The 17,638-nt window shown below is 39.7% G+C and overlaps 1 protein-coding gene across 1 annotated transcript in view; it reads left to right on the top strand.

The window, feature by feature from the left end:
- Nucleotides 1–17,638, top strand: part of GABRG3 (gamma-aminobutyric acid type A receptor subunit gamma3) — a 643,128-nt gene that overhangs the window by 611,449 nt on the left and 14,041 nt on the right. Inside the window, exons 7-9 of the mRNA XM_014781006.2 lie at nt 6,724–6,876; nt 10,275–10,471; nt 10,769–10,828. Of these exons, the coding sequence (XP_014636492.2) occupies nt 6,724–6,876; nt 10,275–10,471; nt 10,769–10,828 (410 nt within the window). The remainder of the gene's footprint in view (nt 1–6,723; nt 6,877–10,274; nt 10,472–10,768; nt 10,829–17,638) is intronic.

Raw genomic sequence — 17,638 nt, 5'->3', positions numbered from 1 at the left:
TTCTTGCTCCCTCTTGTGGCAGAATAATTAAGCTTGTATGCCTTCTCTTAATCCTGCAAAGCCATAGTGGGTACTGACAGCCTTTCTTTTGCTTTCCCTAGGACTGTGATGAATGCTCAAGTGGTTTCTCTCAAGCCCACAGATTTGGGCCAGCTTTCTGCGTGTGCTGACTAGCCATCTGCTAAAGCTTGCTCTCACCACCATTAGGAGAACACATGGGGAGCCAGCCACAGGTTGGGGGGTGGGGTGCAGCATGCATAGTGCTGGAAGTGCCTGTGGGCAAGTGGGGAGATCCACAGGTAAGGTGTCCCCAGCAACTTGTGGGCAGACCTCCTGATGGAGTCCATGAGGCAGTTAGTAGGATCTGTGTCCCTTTGTTAAGTTCCATTCTGAGCTCTGGCTGCTGCTCTCCCAGTGCACACCACCAGTCAGCTCAGGACTCAGTGCTCTGGGTAAGGAGAGAGAGAAATGGGCCTCGTTGACAGCATCCCACACAGTTGGGCAACCCAGACACTTATCCCCACACTCACTTTCCCCCATGAGAGAAATTACAAGCTATGAAGATCTTTCTCGGCACTGAGCTGTGCTGCCTTGGGAGATGGAGGATGTGGGTAAAATCACACTATTCCTCTCACCCTCTTCAATGTGTCCAATCTCAGATTTTTCTGCTCGAGTGTTGTGCTTTAACTTCTCCACCTGACTTCTGGACTTCCACAAAGTCTTCTCTCATCCATGGATGATTGTTTAGTTAGTGTCCTTCATGGGCTCCCAGACCATGTCCAAGAGGGGCTGGAGCTGATTCATGGCCACTTTATGGTCCACAGTTGGGACCAAGTTCTGTATGTCTATTATCCAACACAGAGAGGGTATGACTCTTCATGGGTCCCTTGGCATATGGTGCTGGTGACAGAACCAAAGACAAATGGGCTATAGCTGAGTCCTCAGACAAACAGCTGTTTTCAGGTCTGTATCTGGGACCATAGTTGATGAGTCAGCTTCCTGGGTACAGGTCTATTTTCTCACAATGGCTCTCTCCATTCTTCTACTGCATCAGGGTTTCACAATGTCCTACCTGGATCCCACAGCTCCCACAAAGGCACTTTTGTTCATGGATAGATGCCAAATTATCATAACTTTTGTCGTAAACTACGACAAACTTAGTGGCTTAAGATAAAACATACATTCATAATCCAACAGTTTCTGTGAGTAATGAGTATGGGTATTGGAGCCAGCCCAGTGGCATAGCAGTTAAGTTCATGCACTCCGCTTCAGCGGCCTGGGGTTCACAGGTTCAGATCCCAGGCATAGACCTACACACCGCTTATCAAGCCACGTTGTGGTGGTGTCCCATATAAAGTAGAGGAAGATGGGCATGGATGTTAGCCCAGGGCCAATCTTCCTCAGTAAAAAAGAGGAGGATTGGCAACAGATGTTAGCTCAGGGCTAATCTTCCTCACAAAAAAAAATAAAGAGTATGGGTATGGCGTAGCTGGGTTCTTTGTTTAGGCTTTCATAAGGCTGCAATCGAGGTATTGCCTGGGCTTCATTCTCATCTAGAGGCTTGACTGGGGAAGAATCTACTTCTAAACTCACTAGGTTACTGGGAGAATTTATTATTTGTAGCTGTAAAGCTAATGGTGGCTCACTTCTTCATGACCAGAATGAGAATCTCATTTCATGAAAACCTCAGTCCTTCTTTTAAGGGTTTCCACTTGATTAAGTTGGGCCCACCCATGATAATCTCTCTCTGGATTAACTTCAAATCAACAGATCTGCAAAATCTATTCACCTTTGCCATATAAAGTAACCTAATCAAGGAAGTGACAGGTTATTTTCTGTTGGTTAAAACCAAATCATAAGTCCTGCCCACACTCAAGAGGAGAGAACTGTACAAGTGTGTGACTAATTGGGGGTCATTTTAGGATATGTCTGCCAGTTTTAATGATTAAGATAGTATGGTACTTGTGCAGGAGTCAACATGCAGAAACAAATCCATACATATACAGACACATGAATAAAACAGGTCCATACAAATATGGATAAGTGAGGTGGCACTGCAGATGACTGCGGGTGGCACTAAATGATGCTGGGACAACTGATCACTTTTAAAAACTTAATCTGAAGAAGAATCAACTGCATATAAAATTACTTGGGAAAAAAGCAAAACTCATAGAAGAAAACAGTACAGTATCTTTAAGACCTTAGGTTAGGAAACAGGTTCTCAAAGATGATACAAACAGCACTGATAATAAAGTAAAAGGTTGATAAACTTAATTTCCTTAAAATGAAGAACTTCTTTTCCTGAATGGATGTCCACAAGACAATAAAAAGCAGATCTTCCCAGGGCAAACTTGAACAGGATGGAGAAGATTAGGCTTTTGCTGTGCTTAGCATTGCTTACTCAATACCAGGCATTGGCTGGTTTTTGAGGGGTATTAACCTCAGAATATTTTGAAAAGAGACCAGGGGTGCGTACCTCTTTGAGGAGGAGAGAAGAGATGGCTATCAGAAGGAGAGGAAATCTGGGGAAATAACAATGATGTTTAAAGGAGAGTCAAAGGAGGTTTTTAGTGCCTGAGGTACAATAAAGAAATGAGTATCTATGACATGGAGTGAATAATGACTTATAATAGTATTCTCTGGGAACAATGCTGGGGTAAATTATGGAATATGTGCTAGTCTTTAACCCTGAGGGAACTTTCTGTATCTTATTAATCTTTGTACTTCCAACTTCATGGAACATAGTATCAGCTTAATAAATATTTATTTCATAAATATTTATTGACTGCCTACTCTGTGCCCTTGTGCTAAAAAGTAGTAGTACACATGCTCTTCTAAAAAATCTTCAGTGCTTTTCTTACATTTGCTCAGAAAAAAAATCATAAAAATGAACAATTGGCAGAAAGCAACTTGCTGTTGTAATTTCACTAGGCCCAAGATGACATTTCTACCTTGATGGATCAAAGAGAAGCTTCTCATTCCCTCCTCAGCTGTTTCCATTCCATGTTTCCCCCAGTAAATGGGCATCAGTCACATTCCAGGGTGGACTCTGGTGACCTCTATGGATTCTAGAATCACTGATCTCTGTTATCTGCCATAAGAGTCAACTGGAAACCCAGGTTTCTCTGCTTTGGAAAGAACTGACCACAGAAAATCAAAACCATTTCAGTCCAGTTTATGAATTGCATTAGGAAAGCTGCAAATTGATCAGGGTGAACAGCTAAACGACCGCAGGGAGGGAAGAAAGAACCTCCAAGAAGCAGGCACCTGGAGCTGAGACCTCACACCCAAATTGGAGCTGGCCAGGTCCACGTGGGCGTGAGCATCTGTGTGTGTGGATGTATGCATGTGTGTGGGTATGTGTACACTGGCAGAGGGGGAGTATATAGAAAAAAAAAAAACCACTTTTTTCTCAGTCAAGAGTCCTAGAACTAATGGCAAATGTGATCTAGGCATGGACTTGGCCTGTCTGGGAAACTTTTCAGCCATGTGTTTTCAGAAATAGGAAGGGGCTTTTGCCTTCCATGAGGATGTGTTTTACCTCAGGCCTACAGAAACATGTGATGCATCTGAAAATGAGGACTCCATGGCCTCTCCCTTTCAATTTAGGATGAATGCACATTGGCTATGTGTTGATCTCCCGTGTGGGGCAGTGGAGCTGGAGCCTACAATTCCTCCTGCTACTGCTTCACCAGCTGTTTGTTCCCTGTGGAAGCTGGAAAACGAGAACTGTGGGGCTCTCTGGAGGCACTTCTTGGGATGTGTCTCAGAACCTCACCAAAAGCCAGCTGAGTTACAGAATCAGGCCCCAGGATGTGGCCCTGACAGCCCACCTCACTTTCACACCTGATGGGGACGTCCGGGCAGACCTCTGAGTTAGGCAGAGGGGCATGCTGAGCACAGGTGTGGGGAGCCTGTTTACATCAAGCTGGGGGAAAGCAGACGGATTTGCTAAAATGAGTTGTATTCTGGAGTTGTCCCTCTGTTTATCTTGCTCAGGAACCTACAGTGGTGGTTGAAGAAGTTATTCAACTCTTTGGATAGTCCATTTGAGCTATGTTCATAACTGCTAGGGTGATCTATTATGTTTTGTTCTCTTATCTGTTTGCTGTTTGTTTTTCTGCTTGGTTTTTTATTGAAACTTTATGTAAAAATTAATAGGCACTTAAATGTCACACATAATTCAATAATATTTCCCCAGGAAATGATGTAACTTGGCATTCATATTACTTAGAAAAATATTCTTGTGTTCTTTGATTGCTTCAGCTTAATCATTCTGATTCCTTTGTACTAAAATGCAAATTTGTTTAAAATTTTAAATGTTTCTTGGGAAAGGATCTCAAAATTGTCATTTCTATCCACCATCCTCAATATTGCTACAACAGAACACTACATCCTGCAAAAGAAATTCTAATTTAGTGAAAGGCGTAGTTTTCATGTGGGCTCAATGGAGTCTCCTTGTCAATCTTTTAAGTAAAAGTGGGACTTTCATGATGATCTTTTTATTCAGCAAATGCTAATTGATTGCTTATCATTAGGCAGCATTACTGAGCAGGAGAGAAATATTATATAAGCCAACCAGTTTATTGGTTTGAAGACAGATATTATGTTAATAATTATAGAAACAAATTAATCACAGTTGTTGGGAGAACTTCCTGGGGAACTAAGTGATTTCTAAGCTGAGATTCAAAGATGAGTGGGAACTATAAGGATGCCAGGGAAAGGAAGAGAAGAGCATCCTGGGCAGAAGGGAAGGGATTCAGTGTCCCCTGGGGAAGGATCTTGGCATATCTGAGGACCTGGGGAGTCCAGAGTGCAGAAGTACAGGGCAAGGGGCATTTCATGCGAATGGTGTTGACCTTAATGAAAGTGTGACGATTGTATAAGGGCAGCAAGATGCTGGTAAAGAATTATAAGGCGAGGGATACAATGATATTTGTGCTTTAGAAAGATCCTTTTGGTGGCAGGACAAAGAATGGAGTGAAGTGGTTTGCTTCACTTCACTGGTGGCCATGATAGACCATGGCGGCCATGATAGACTATGGTACTTGGGCTAAGTAGGGAAAGGAGTTAAGAAGGATGCAGGAATTGAAGAAGGGAAAAGGAGGAGTCAGACATGGCTTCCGGGTTTCTGCCTTGAAGAAGTGAGAGAACGACCTGAATGAAGAGCCGGAATCAGTGTGGTGGAGATGACAGTTCAGTTCTAGACTATTATCCAGAAGGCTCAATCCAGCAGGCTGAAGGGTGGAGGTCAAATGGGAAGATGGAGAAAGACACATTCTCAGAAGGAGGTCACCTGGAAAAGACATGAATAGAGATAATTCTGGAATGAAATGTAAAATGTATTTGTGCCCTCCCCTAACCCCCCAGGGAATCTTACGGAATCTCTAGTAACATCTATTTGTTGTTGTTAGTGCCATCATGTTGATTCCAGCTTCTAGCGACCCTGCCTGGTCTTTTTGCGCCAAGTTCTCATCTTCTGGCACTGTATCAGACAGTGCCTTGCTGCTTTTCATAGGGCTTTCATGGCCCATTTTTTCAGAAGTGGGTGGCCAGATCCTTCTTCTTTGTCTAGACTGGAAGCTCCACTGAAACCTGCCCACCATGGGTGACCCTGATGGTATTTGAAATACCAGTGGCATAGCTTCCAGCATCCCAACAACACACAGCAGCCACAGTGTGACAACTAAGAAATGGGTGGTGGTGTTCCCTAACCAAGAAACGAACCTGGGCTGTAGTAGTGAGAGTGCCAAATCTTAACCACTAGACCACCGTGACTGGCTAGTAACATCTATATTGCTCTCAAGTCCTTTATGCTTTGGTTTTGCTTTAGTAGGAGGGAGCAGAATGTCATAAAATAATTACTTCTGTTTGTTTCTACGTTGGCACAGCCTAAGTGCTGGTGTTATGAAAGGATAAGATAAATATAAAAATATTAAGTAAAACAAAGTACAGGGTTGATAAGCTAAAATTCATGCTATAACAAAATAAAAATATAAAATAGTTACACAAGTTTATGTATGAAAGCTTATGTATGGCTCTGTTATTATTGAAAAAACAAAATGCCTATGGATCTGTTGGAGGATTGAGTTTGTTATCTGTTACCCTTGATTTTAAACATGCAACATACAGATGGACTCAAGCAATAATAGTTCATTAAGTAATGGTCTGTCATGAAATAGATATGTATGTCTATCTCCTCTATAAATTAATATGTTTGTGTGTCTTTTACGGTGACCAGTAAAATGCCTTGCACAGCCATGGATACTATAAAAATTAAGTTTAAGAACAACAGCATTTTTATCCTTTATCCAATTTGATATTGCTGTAGTTGTACATTTTTTCCAAGTCATTCATTTAACAAAATAAATTATAAATTATTTCCCTGAATTATTATTATTATTATTATTATTATTACTGTGATTTTGGTGAGGAAGTTTGGCCCTGAGCTAACATCTGTTGCCAATTCTCCTCTTTTTGCTGGAGGAAGATTGTCACTGAGCTAACATTTGTGCCAATCTTCCTCTATTTTGTATGTGGGATGCCATCACAGCATGGCTTACATGAGCAGTGCATAGGTCCACACCTGGGATCCAAACCCATGAACCCTGGGCCACCAAAGCAGAGCGTGCGAACTTAACCATTATATCATTGGGCCAGACCTCCCTGAATTATTTTTTAACCCAAGCAAGTTGTCTTAATTTTGACAATCTTTTATTACAGGGGAGTATGTTGTCATGACTATATACTTTGAATTGAGTAGAAGAATGGGATACTTCACTATTCAAACATACATTCCCTGCATACTGACTGTGGTTTTATCCTGGGTCTCCTTTTGGATCAAAAAAGATGCTACACCAGCAAGAACAGCATTAGGTGAGTTTCAAAAAACTCTCCCACCATTTTGTGTAATTTTAATACAGAAGTATTCATAAAAATATCTTCAATGAAAGAGAGTTAAATGTTGTAATTGATCTAATTTGAGGGCTACTTGAACCATGCTTAGATTTTTTTTAAGTAGCCAAGTTAGATTGTTCTTTCTGACAATAGAATTCCATGTGTGCCACTTAAATTAAGACAGGATTAAGGATTCAGAATAAATCAATTGTATCATATGATACTATGGTCTAAGGATAATGTATCATAAAAATGTAGTCATGTCCTGGAACCTACCACACTCAAAAGTCTCACTGTGTCAGTGGAAGGAAACAGAACTTACCACACACCTTTGAGGACTGAAGACACAATATTGGTAAAATAGTCTCTCAATAAAAGAAGTTACGCTTGTCTATATCAACTTTACCAACAAACAAGAAAATAGTAATTCCTTTTAGAATAATCTACACACTAAAGCTCAAAGTCTTTTCATGAATTTTCCTCTGACACCCAAAGTCCTCTTAATAAAACATTAAATTTCAGTGGTTTTAGAATTGTGCAACATGTTTTATGTCAGTTTTTCTTTATGATAGGAATTTTGCCTAACTTTCAATATTGTGATTTGTGAAGATAGGTAATGTATATGACTGAATAAAGAGGTTGTTTTTCCCAAAAAATTTCTTTCAGAAAAGAGGAAGCTGTCTCAATTTAAAAATCCTTGCAAAATCTCTCATATTACATTGTGTTGTCTCTGTGTTTTTTTTTTATTCTTTGTTTGTTTGTTCAACAACAAAGTACTGTTTGAACGAGATAAATTAGCCTGTAATATCCTCTACCAATACTAGTTTTGCATGCTAATAGAAAACACATGATAGAATTTGTAAGTCAGCAGGCAAAGATATAACACAAATTTAGTAACTATTCTTGGGGTTATGATCTCACAATTACAAATGTTGGATGTCATAGTGAGGATGACTTTAAAGATCAGATTCAAAACAATATAATATGTACTTATGTTTGTATAACTTGAGACTATGAAAATCCTATCAAAGAGTAGCTGTTGTGGAATTAAGAGGACAGAGATACAAGATATACACAGTGCTGGCAGCTAGATTTACAGCACAGAAGAGTGGAGAAATGTCATTAACACCAGGATATTTAGTTGAGACACCAGAAGAGCTGTGCCCAGAAGTAAAGGGGTACACTAGACTTCCTCTAAATAAAGCTTAAACCAAACCTTAACAAGATCAAGAACCACCAGTAAATTAACTGTGTATCATAATAAAACATTCAACATGCTGTTAAAAAAGATAACAGAGCCCAGACTCCTTGTAATGTATCATTCACAATGTTGAGTATACAATAAAATATTACCATACATTCTAAGAAGCAGGAAAATGTGACCCATGATCAAGGAAAAAAAGAGTCCATATAAAAAGACAACTGTGATTGTTGACTCAGCAGACATGGGCATTAGAGCAGCTATTATAATAATGTTCAAGGACTTAAAGGAAAATATGATGACAATGAATGAACAGACAGATAATCTCAGCAGATAAAGTGTATGAAAAAGGAAATTCTAGAATGAAATATATAATAGCTGAATTGAAAAATTCACTAAATGGGCTTAAGAGCAAATTGAAGAAGGCAGAAAAAAAGGTCATGTATAATTGAAGACTATCATGTGAAATTTATCTAATCTGAAGAAGAGAGGGATAAAAAGATTTAAAAGAATGAACAGAGCCTCAATGAACTGTGTGACAATATGAAGATGTATAACATAACTGTAACTTAGGGTCCAGAATGAGACAGAAAAAAAAATGAAGTAAAAAAGTTTTGTGAAGAAATGAAGTTAAAATCCCCAAATTTAGTGAAAAATACCTATTTACAGATTCCATAGACATGTCACCATGGTCACCACAGTTTTTTAAAAGTTAAATTGGATATTTATTGCAAAATCTATTTTCATAAAAATGCACCTGACATCACTGTAGATGTTCCCAGTTTACACAGCATTTTTACATGTATCACCACTTTTCCACCTACAGTAAGGAGAGCCTGGTATTCTCTTTTCACTGTACTCATTAAAGAAATTGACTCAAAGAAGGTAAGTGACTTCACATGACTAAATGCTGAGAAGGCCCAGAGCAAGGCTGAGGGTTTTGACTTCCAGGTTAGTATCCTTTACACATGGCCCCGGCTGATCACCTTGAACAGGTACAGAGAGGAACTAAACAAGAACTGTGATGCTCCAGCAAAGGTGGGAACTAATGTGCATTCATCTGTCATGTCCACTTAATCCTGGACATGTAGTACTGCTAGGCAGATATTTTATTGTATTCCCTTTGAAGCACAGAGGTGGTGAGTCATTAAAGTCCAGATTCCTATGATTCTTGGGTTCCATGTCATTAACCTACCTGTCCAGCAACTCTAGCAGGTTCTGATTCTCCAGGAGCTCATCGAGGGGATAGTCAGCCCTAATTCATTTCATGTGATACCACTCTAGTCATTTCACTCTTCATGTTCGATAGACTCCATTCCTTTTCTTATTTGATTTTCCTTCTAAACTATCCTTCACAGATGTCTTTTTTCTAAATCTTTTCCACAGTCTTTGATTAAATCTTTAGTATTAACTCATGTATATGAAATAGTCAAAGTCAGACCAACACTCAGTATTATTAGTAAATAGTTAATCAGTTAACTAATGCATTCAGTGCAAACATTCATTGAAATGCCTAAAATGTGCTAGGCAAGATGCTAGATGACCGACTAGCAAAGATGAGCAAGATACACTTTTGCTCTTAAATATCACATAATTAATTTAGGGATGCAGGCAGGCAAAGATTACCAAAACATCTGCAATTCACTGTGATAATGCAAAAAACAAGGTGAATAGAAGGTACAGGGATAGCACAGATGTGCATGTTATTGACTCTGCCTGGGGTGCTGTAAGCAAAGGCACCTCAGACAGAGTGGTGCTTCAGCTGGGTCTTGAAGAAAGGTAGGAGGTTACAAATTGCATAGGGAAGGAGAAGTAAGAAGGAAAAGAGTTTACCTGTGCAGAAGAAAAGTATGAGATGTGGAAGAGCACAGAATGTGTAGGGGGACTGTAAACTGTACCTTCATTAAAAGTATTTAAAAGACAAATTTTCAAACAGCAGAATTACTGAATAAACTGAAAGGTGTCAACTTAATTCAGGTATTTTAATTTTATTGTGAAGGCTTGGATAATAACTTTCATGGAAACGTTGCTTACAAAATTGTATAGACATTAAAATTAAAAGTATTATTACATTTATGCAATGTCAAGAAAGAGTCATGTAAAAATAAGACATTGTGTTGGAGTGGGGGGATTCTGTGTGGCTCCTTTTACAACTCGGTACCTGTTTCCCATGCAGGCATCACCACAGTGCTGACCATGACCACACTCAGCACCATAGCCAGGAAGTCCCTGCCCCGTGTGTCCTATGTGACTGCCATGGACCTCTTCGTGACTGTGTGCTTCTTGTTTGTCTTTGCTGCTCTGATGGAGTATGCTACCCTCAACTATTATTCAAGTTGTAGAAAACCAACAACCACCAAGAAGAAAACATCGGTGAGTTGCAGTAGCAAAGATTTTCTGCGAACGTAGTGGGAGGATAGTTTGAGATAAATGATGCTTATTCCTAAGGATCTTATACAACACGATATAAATAACTAATTCAACAAAACTTGAAAGGAACAAGACAGGTATTCTGAAGATATGAATGTGACCCTCAAGTACCTCTTCAGTTTCACCTACTGGTGACATGGATTGATGTAATCATACCTTAAAGATTTTTGTTGATTAAGGGGTCGGTGATGCAGATTTGAATAGCAATTTTCTAATTTTTTTTTTTTTCTTTTCTTGTAGTTATTACATCCAGATTCCTCAAGATGGATTCATGAGCGAATAAGCCTACAAGCTCCCTCCGTATGTATAGCATTCCAATGTGCAAATATTTCTGAGAACTCTTACTAAACTAAGAGTGAAAGATATGTTATTGTTTATTATGCATGTGTTGAATAACAATGAGTAATGCACATAATCCCTTCAAAAATGTGTTTACATTTTTTAAATATCCAACTTAGAAAATTTGGAAAATAAAGGAAAAATTAGTTATAATCCTTCTACCCAGGTATGAGTGTATAGCTTACGTATTTCTGTTTTGTAACTCAAAAATATGTTATGAATAAGTTTCTGTGTCATAAATATTATTTTGTAGGATCATTTTAATGATTGCATCATACATTCAAGATTGACACACAGACAATCTTGTCTGGACACTAGGATAATCCACACATTTTCACTTTTATACATATTCTTATCACTACAGTTTTGTATTCACCTATAGCTACTTAATATATATTCCTAGAAGCAGAATGTCTGGGTCAGAGGACTTGCATGATCTTTGCCAAATCATATTCCACCAGCTCCGTTAGCAGTGTGGGAACTTGTTACCACAGCAAGTGGGCTCGCCTCCTGGTGAGTTAAACAAGACTCTATACCAGTTGAAGTTGTCTCACAAAGTAAAGTGTATTTGCAGCAAATAGGAGGCCATGAGGAATCATTTCCAAAGTCATGGCATCCCCAAACAAAGGGAAGCAGGAACTTTTATTTTGGTTGAGGAATGAATATTCCAAATGGAGAGGTGGGTATTCGCTTGCACAGGCTCAGTTGGAGAACATGCTTCCCACATAATGAGGCCTAAGCTCCTGCTGGAGAGATCTTTGCATTAAAAATAAGGCAAAGGTCATGGGCTTAGCTCTTGTGCCTGAGGCTTGGTCAGTTTCAGGATGGTTGATGGTTACATCTCCTTAACATACAAAAGGAAAAGAAACAACTTGCAAAAACAGTTAATTGCTTCCAAACCCACCTTTGAGTTTCTCAAGGCACCTACTAGGTGACAAAGTCACCTCTCAGAATTCTCCCTGCATTGGGTTTGATAGCCAAACAGACAATGGCTCCTGAAAACTGTTCCCATTGACATTTCTTTGATTATTGATCAAGTTTAATATTTTTCACTTGTTTACTTTTGATTTGTATTTCTGTTTTTGTGAATTACTTTTGATGTCTTTTAACTTTTATAAAAGTTTTTTATATACATAACTTTTATTTTTATGTCTTCTAACTTTTTTAAAGTAGCAATCTGACAGTTTTTTGTGTTATATATTATGTATATTGCATGTTATACAACATAAAATTTATATAGTCACACAGAATATATTAGCGCTATTAATCCAGTTTTTGTTGTATAGTTTTTATTCCAGCTTTCATTGGCAACATTGTCAATGTCATTTCTTGTGCTTTTTTCCACATGCATTGTTTCAAGTCTCCTGTTGTCCAATCTATCAGCCTTTCCTTTTGTGGTCTTTGCTGCTTGCATTTGGGAAAGTCCTCTCTACCTAATGACCTAACTCCCCCTCAATTTCTTTTAAGCACTTACTCTGTTGCACACTATGTTCTAAGTGCTTTTGTGTATTAAATCATTTTACCCTTGCAACAGGCATTCTACTGATAAGGAAACTGAAGTATGGAGAAATTAAGCCCTATAAATATTGACCAAGGTTTGACACTTATTTTTTAAAAACTGTTACATTTAATTATTAATGCATCCGAACTTTCAGTACACAGCTTGAGGTTAGAATCTAACTTTACTTAAAAATTTGAGAAATATGTCTTTAAATCGCTGATGTGAACTACCTCTTTTATCATATAACTTATTTATATAGTCCTTACTTGTATTCCTTTATACATATCAATTAACTAATTACACAGAGTATTTTATGCCTGCCCATACACCATAGGTGGTTTTCTAACTGCTAGTCAGCACCTTATATTTAGTGCATTTTAGTCCATTTTCATAAGGAGCTAAATTAGATAGCTGTTTGCATGGTTATTCTATACTCTGCAAGTGTGTATCAGTGCAGTTCTGACAGAAAGCAAGTGGTCAATGCACTTTTACAGCTGTGGGAAGCCACAGGGAACACACAGATTTTGCAGGCAAATCCTTCCAAATAGCAACAGACTGAAAAGTAATGGGAAGGGGTGGGGGATGGGGGTGCAGAATAACAGAGACAAGTCAGAAAGAATAGCCTGAGACCTGGAGAGCACATTAGCACACAGAGCCAGGGGGCTGGGAGCTGAGGAAGAAATATTGACACTTTTGGGGTAGAAATGATACTGCCAAAAGAAAGAAAGAATCTTTTAACAAAGAGAGAAAAAGAAATTTCCACAAAACTAGAAGAAATTTTTTTTAAAGTAATGACCTTGGAGAAAATACAGAGAAAAACAATTCACAACAGAAAGGGTGCCAGGCAAGGTGAGAAGACACAATCAGAGATCTTCAACAAGAGTTCAAAGAAACAGAGTTGTTCAAAGGCTGGATGATAATTGTCAATGTCTTCAACTCTATTCTGAAAGATCCACAGTGTTGGGCTAGTTAAGGGGCCACTATCTCCAAGAAGGAGAAGCAGAAATGAGCAGCCTTGGACCAAGGAGGGCAGGAGCCAGGCTCTGCTAAGGATCACATGTGGAGGCTTTGGGCAAGTTGTGCGAACACCTGTGCCTCAGTTTCCTAACCCAAACAAAGCAAGGCTAATCCACCTTGCACATGCAGTAATGCCTGCCACCCAGGCACAGAAGTTTCAGGGAGGTCATGGGGCTGCATTATACACACAGGCAAAGCAGAAGTGAGTCAGCTTGGCTGAAGATGACTTTGGAGACTCATTAATTAACATCTCACTTTTAGGCACAGTTTGAAATTTGCATGACAAAGGAGAGGAATGCATTTAAAGAAGAACTTAAGCAATACAGTGAATGGCTGTTTAGAGCTCTTAACATCCTAAGTTTTATTTCAATATTGTAAAATGGAGTTAGTTTCATTTCGAAACAGTGAGCTATAAAGACATAAATAGAGCTCTCTTAATTATTGGATCAGGTTTATATGTGTTTCAATGATCATGGGTGTTTAGTTCCCTAAATGAAGAAGTGAAATGGAGGTTTCTCTTGCCCCCAGAAATCTTGCTGCTTCTTTGCCTGTGGCCTCCTCAAGCCACCCTTTAGATCTCTAGTGAACCATCCCCATCCCTGCAGAGCCTTCTGATGCCCATCTTGAATGTGCATCTGCCTTTGGGTCTACCTGCCTGTAATGGCCAGTCTTCTCCTCTGTGTGGTGGCACTACACAGGTATAAAGGATTGAAGAAATGAACAGATGAATATCTGCTTGAACACTGTTAAAACACACATGCAATTATTGAGTAATAAAGGTAGATTTCTCCAGTTAGGGCTTGTCAAAAAGATTCAGATTCCTCAAGTGCACTGCATGAGAGGCAGGAATCTGCTTTTTTCATCAAACCTCTCTGGTGATTTTTATACCCACTCAGGTTTAAGAACCATTAACCTAAAAGAGATGTGTCCACATTAGAGCTATTGGGCTATCAAGACTTTCATTTTTGCCCATTGCCCAGAACTGTGGAGGAAGGTAGATGGCTGTACCATGATGCCCCTGACTGGCCATTGGCATGTTAGAGGAGGAAATGTTTAGCGAACACATGGTCCAGGACATCTCGCTTTAGGTGGGTCCTCACATACAGACACTTTCCATTTAAAAGGATGACCCAAAAGGTTACCAGTAGTGACTTTGAGGGCTCTGCTCCTCTACCTGCTTCTCTCTGGTTTATGACTCCACACAGCTGTCAAAAAACAAAATCCAACTGGGTAAACATAAAGATCAAATGGCTTTATTCAATGATTCATGAATTGGGCAGCATCCCATCTAGCAAATAGAAAGGAGCTCCAAAGAGCTACAGAAATTGAAAAGCTTTTAAAGGAAGACAGGGAGCAGAAAAAAGAAAATTATTAACAAAGAATGCAGTGTTTCAGGCAAGGTTGCCTTCCTAAGGGGAACGGAAGGGCCTGTCGGGTGGATTATCTCACTAGTGCTGACCAGGTAATTGAGTGTTGACTGGTTAAAGGTCACGTTCCTGGGAAGCTGAAATTGCAGTTAGGTTAGGTATTAAGTCTTGGTTTGCTAGATATGGGCTTGGCACAAGTGACTCCATTTTGGGCCTGCTGTCTGCTTTTTCATAATTCCCCATTTTGATCAGACTTTCAGCCTAACTGAGAGATATGATCAAAATTTAAGGTATTAGTGCCACTCCCAGCTACTGCTCTGAAGTTGTCACAGCTTTTGTTAATCCTTTGTTTGGTATTCACAGGTCATGATGATTTTTGCTTAATTTCTATGATATTCACATGCCATAACTTCAGTTCACAATTTTTAAGTTGGTCATTCTCTTTGTTCCTTTTCTGATGTTCTATTCTTAGAGAGATCATTTGCTTGGTAGTTAGCAGCTGCAAACATGCATTTAAGACTTTTGAGAGGATACAATGCACCAGAGGGATTATTATGATTATAATAAGCAGGATAATTTCCAATGTTTGGAGTGCACATCAGAGCCAATGTCTCCAAGACCCAAACCAATCAAAATCATTACGTCAAAGAAAGACCTCGTTGAAGGAGTCACCTTTTTAAGACAAGTGGCTTGATAAGGGATCTTATGTAACTGAGTTTTAACTTCCCCAGACGTGTTAATCCAGGTGCAGCAGATGGTGCTGGCCACAGCACAGATGCCTCTATGTTCAGGTAAAAGATAATCAAGGGCTAGCCTATTACCAAGAACAACTTTGGCCGAGAGTCTAAGGAGATTTGTTAGGCAACCACTGCTTTAGCAGTATATTCTGCAATACTTTCAAGAGTTAAGGAGAAGTTCCTGATCATGTTCTCATTTACAATTACCCTAACCAGGGAAGTATGGCCCTGCCAAAAGAAGTGAATCCCAAGTCGTGAAGGCCTCCTGGCAATTCCTTTCTAAGTCGATGTAAATCCAGGGGAGTCAATCAAAGAGGTATCTTAGATCATTTGTGGAAAGTTAGGGGCACAGTTAGGTAACCTAAGAGGCATTGTCCAGCTACACACCAGCTATCTAGGCCCAAGGAGAATGATAACCACCACAGACAAAGACAAGACCTGTCTGGCAAAAACCACTTCCACTAAGGTGGTATGGTTAATAGATCCATTTGCAGGGATTGCTGGGTTTACCCATTGAAGCCAGGGGTCAGTTAGGTTTTCAGTGCATTCAGGAAGTTAATCTCCTAACCAAAAATAAAGAGATCTTGTAGTTAGTTGGGGGCAGAACTGATGTAGATAATCATGGGAGCGTGGGGGTCCAAGTGTACTAAGATTTGCATAGGTATTTGTGTTTAATTAGGCACATACAGTTATAATTGGAGAAATGTAAAAACAAGGCACAGGTGGTTCTGGCTGTCAAAGTTGAACTCAGTAAGAGACTTTTAGGGGAGGTTGATGGTAGTTTGCAGTGACATTGAGAATAGAAGAGAAATTGATCATAAGGAGGACCAGGGGTCTCTAGCATCAAGGATAGATTGGAAACTTTGATGACAAATCCAGCAGTCAGAAAGGTTGTCCTCTTAGCAATGGCCTGGGAGATACGGATGATGGCATTATCTTTCCAGGCCAGTGCCAAAGTAAAGGAAAGACAGAAAAGAAGAAAAAGTTTCATGTTAGTTAAAGTATGGAGTCTTGATCCAGAGTCTTGGATGGAAGCAGACTACGCCAATGTCAGCTACTTCTCTTCCTCATCAGTTTGATTGGGAGGTCTCCAGCATCTGCACAGGTTCATATGTCAGGTGGCGGCTTCCTAAGCTGTGAGATGTGTACCCAAGGCTCCATGCCTTCTAGTTTTGCAGCAGTGTCAGTGGTCAGGAACACTTGATAAGGTCCTTTCCAATGGTGCTTAAAGGCTGTTTTTCTCTGATGACATTTCCAGAATACCCAGTCACGAGGCTCCAGACAATGACCAACAGGATCCTTTGAATTGGAGTCTGGGAAGCTTCTTTAACCTATTGATGATAGGCTTTAGCATAAGACATTAAATATTTACAGTAGCTGGTCATACTAACATGACAATCTGCAGAAAGTTGTATTGTGATGGACATTGGTCTACTGGTGACTATCTCATGTGGAGAGAGTTTATGTTTCCCAAAGAGAGTTCTGCGAATAGTCAGCAAGGCCAGAGGCAACACCTTAGGCCAAGGGAGTCCAGTAGTTTCAGCAAGTTTAGAGCTTTTAAGTTTGAGGATCTCATTAGTTCTCTGGACCTTGCCTGATGATTGAGGGTGATAGAGACAGTGATAATTTCAGGAGGTTTACAAGGCTTTTATTAAGGCTTGTATGATTTTCCCAGTGAAGTGGGTGCCTCCATCACTGGAAATTATGAAAGGTATTCCCCAGGTGGGAAACATATTTTCTAACAGTTTCTTTGCCACTATAAGGGTATCAGCCTTGCAGCAGGGGAAGGCTTCAACCCATCCAGACAACATATGTACAATAACAAGAACATAGTGATAACCCATACTAGGTGGCAATTGAATGAAGTCCAGTTGCAGGTGTTCAAAGGGTAGACAGGGAAGAGGTTTGAGGCCTCTGGGAACAAAAATCATTTTTCCAGGATTATGGACCTGGCAGGTCAGACATTGAGGGTAAACTGCTTTTGCAGTTTTATAGATGTCTACTCACCAATGTTTATTTATAATTTGAATCGTCTTAAATGTACCATAATGGGTGAAGGAATGTAAAAACTAAAAAATGGGGTTCGCCAGGGAGCTGGGAAGAACCAAGTGGCCATCTTAGGTTTCTCATAGCCCTGACTATTTAATGA

This window comes from Ceratotherium simum, chromosome 3 (assembly GCF_057802395.1).
Source record: "Ceratotherium simum simum isolate JZ-2026a chromosome 3, ASM5780239v1, whole genome shotgun sequence".
NCBI lineage: Eukaryota > Metazoa > Chordata > Mammalia > Perissodactyla > Rhinocerotidae > Ceratotherium > Ceratotherium simum.
Note: the sequence above shows the minus strand (reverse complement) of the source record. Positions and strands in the feature narration are given on the sequence as shown.